The sequence below is a fragment of the Sphaeroforma arctica genome (assembly GCF_001186125.1).
Source record: "Sphaeroforma arctica JP610 unplaced genomic scaffold supercont1.855, whole genome shotgun sequence".
Taxonomy (NCBI): Eukaryota; class Ichthyosporea; order Ichthyophonida; genus Sphaeroforma; species Sphaeroforma arctica.
The window spans coordinates 1-3464 of NW_014039703.1; the positions used below are offsets into that span (position 1 = coordinate 1).

A 3464-nucleotide genomic window follows, 5' to 3' on the forward strand; every position below is an offset into this window, starting at 1 on the left:
CTATATATAAACTAAATATATTTATATAGGGATGCCCATGGAAGAAAAGTTAAGTTCGGTGATAGGAGACTCACTATCTAGTTTACGAAACGAAATAATATACAGGTTTTACCGGTGACGTTAATAGCAACTAGTAACTTTTGAGCAAAGAACAAGTAGACTCTCAGTCCCAGAACTAATTTGCTTCAAGGATAGTGACAAATGTTTTAACAATTGTAGCCATGAAAGTGTATGTCGATGGTCTAAATAAGGGCAGAGTGCTGTCACAGGTCGTCGTGACTATGTGGCGGCAGGAGTACTTTCGGCGTATGGAGTGTTGTATGCGATGCACTCTGATAGTCACAACGCGTATCCGTATTGAAGCATAAGTATCAACAGGGGCAGAGGAGTCGCCTTCCCTGGATTTTTTGTGTGGTCAGACTATCAAGATTTTTGTGTTCCGGCATGAATGTCTGCATACTAAATCGGAATGCCGAAAACCCTTGCAGAAAAACGAAGTGCTCGACGAACTTCTGATACGTATGTAAGCGATAGCAATGCTCCGTGTTTTACACTTATGGTGGCTGGTGCAAACTGTGAAGCAAATGTAAATTCAGCAGCGATCGCATTATATTTAATCAGAGTCTCATCTCGGAAGTCATCTTCTTTGAAGCTCGTAAACGATATTGTGCCGAAAACAGTATTTCAAAACCTAGCAACAAAATCAATTGTATGCTGGTGGTGTTGTCAGAATACACCTTTCAAGGACGGACGTAGGTCGTATGCTCATAAATACGTCAGCAAAAATACGCTGTAAGCGTCCGAATCACTAGTATATAGAGAAAGTCCCCAGCGGAACTCAACGTAAAGTGTCGAATAGTAGTTATCAGCTTCTTCATTTCTAAACGGCTCTTCGTACGCTTTCAAATCACATTTTGCTCGCATAAATAATTCGACACGGGCGAAGCTAAATCCATGCTCCAACTTCCGTCAAATATCATAACATACCTCCGCCAGCGGCAGTTATGTTGTGTCACATTTGTTGGTCGGAGACGTCGTGTGAAGTCGTATGCAGTTTCTTCTCCAAAGTCGTGTGTGCCCTAGTAAATGTGTGTACTATTTTCAACTGTATGATTCGTCAGTGTGTGGGTCCGTGTCCAATGACAATCTTCATACAGCGTACGCGACACATATTTGTTCCTGCGTTAGTAACAATTGCTGTTCTGATTCGTGAAAAGACCTGAAAGAAACACTTCATGGGAATGACATTTATATAAAGCCAGGTCCCCATAGTTATTTGAAGGTTTTAATACAAAAAAAGTCGATCATACCGAACTTAAATTCAAACATGCAGACCTTCATTACCTATCCTGATATACCCAGATAGTCCTCATACTGATACTTTGCACTTGCAATACTTACCTACCGCGCTGGGAAGAAGATGTGGATTTTGTCCACATAGAAATAGTAGCTAAAGAATCGGAAAGTATTTTTCAGATTATATCTATACAGCATTACAAACCCTATCTAATTCACACCCACAACTACTGAACATCACAGATAACCAATATTCAATGACGTCTTGCTTGCCCCGTGCCCCACGACTACTAGATGTTATAGAATACCTTTACAACTTGAATCACATACGCCATTCAATTACCTGTTCGAGTATTGAGCTTTGAAAGCACATCATCGAACAGTATCGTGCCCTCTTAAACACTGAGAATTGGCTTGCATATTTATGTTGCATCGATAGTCGATTTGGACATGCATGTATGCCGAAGTTGCTTTGTGTAGTCGGTATTTCAGTAAAAATCGCAAACTTTCAATCTAAAATCATATCATATGCCTACGGTATATGCCGATTAAGCTAAGACGTTACTAGCAGAGCGCCTGAACAGCGGTATCATCATGTACTCCGCTAAAATGCAAAAAGTGAGAGATTAACGCTCCCCACTCTGTAGTTAAACCCGGCTTTGTGTTAGATGTATCAAATAGCGGCGATTTCAAGATCAGACATCTTTTCTATGGCAAGTTAGTATTATTCACATCATATCATCAGGTGACTCGGCTGGCTTTGAAGTGGGGCTTCATGTAGTTTGCTTATCACAACCAATTCTTGTTCTGCATCGCAAGTGCAAATTGGTACTGCGCCGAGATTCAAGCTATTTCTCCTGCTTTCTCAAATCTTTATCCCCAGTTTGTGATCTAGCGATCTGTAGGTCTAGGATTATGCCAATTCTTCATTCAGACCCTCCAAATACGAGCCAAGGAGTCTTCTCGAATACAAGAAAGTAGCTCGAAATGCTTATTCTGTTATTGTGAGTGTTTGATCTTATCTAAGTTCTTTATATTATTTTATATTTAGGTGCGTTTGGTGCCAAACTTCCAAAATAATCCACCCAGAGCCAAGTTGGCGAAGCAAAAGGTGGCAAATCTCAAAAGACCGTCTTTCGTTATCACAAACGACCTGGCTATCGTCCGGTCCGTATCGAGTTGCTGCAAAGTTCGAGGCGAGATTAACAAAGAATACACAGTCGGATCAGCTCAAATATGACAACCATTTCAACAATTTCTGAGAACACATAAATCCATGGTGCTAATAGTGAGGGCAGGGCACACGCTGTTAACCGGAACTCGATGCCGAAATCCGCACTAGCTGTGACGTATTGTATCGCCCAGGAGATAATATTGTGCACTATTCCGCGACACTGTTGAAGTTAAGCGAATGAATCCTGAAGGATTGAGGGCTGCCACACCGTATGAACGGGCCATCAGAATTCTACGGTAGCACTCCAACCAGTGACGACTAGCACATTACTGTACCACCACAGGTGCACAGAGCTCGTAGTAACAGCTCGGATATCAGGGGAAGTGGATTCAAATACTTCACTCAAAATTGTCCTTGGGCAAGCGTCTGTTACGATCTTGAAGTATGCTCTAGGAAGTATGTGCTCGAGGCTAAGTCACCCACCATAAGGGGGTACCTATGTCGCGCTATGACAGTTTGTGCCGACTCAGATGAATATACTCACCTTCCCTACCAGTTTTAATTGGGCAGATAGGCACGGCCAAACATATTTATATAATAAAAGCACGGGCTTACAAATACGGACACATATGGACACATAAAGACACACACATGGTAGACACCAATACTGACCCGAAGCGTTTTGATGGCCAGGTAGTAGCAGCCTCGCATAATCAGATCATCAGCCACCACCATTTTGACCGGGATGGCAGCAATTGTTGGTGACACCCTACCCTTGTCCTGTATAATAAAGCAAACCACACATTACCATGTGCAAGCAACAAGGCGTGGGCAACGAAATGAGGGAGTGGGAGTATAGGTGAGACGTTTTTGATCGCCTCAAGTGGTAGTATGCTCAAACATCGCCGAGGTCACTAAAGGTGCTTGAACAGAACCATATATATATATATATAGAAATATAGAAATATATATACATACATACATACATACATAC

At 41.9% G+C, this 3464-nt stretch overlaps 1 protein-coding gene across 1 annotated transcript in view; it reads right to left on the reverse strand.

Annotated features, from left to right (window-relative positions):
- Positions 1-2306: 2306 nt before the first annotated feature.
- SARC_08932 (glucokinase) overlaps positions 2307-3464 on the reverse strand; it is a gene marked incomplete at its 5' end in the record, with an annotated part of 6336 nt that continues 5178 nt past the window's right edge. Inside the window, 2 exons of the mRNA XM_014297069.1 lie at positions 2307-2478; positions 3143-3250. Coding sequence (XP_014152544.1) covers positions 2344-2478; positions 3143-3250 — 243 coding nt within the window. The 3' untranslated portion in view covers positions 2307-2343. The remainder of the gene's footprint in view (positions 2479-3142; positions 3251-3464) is intronic.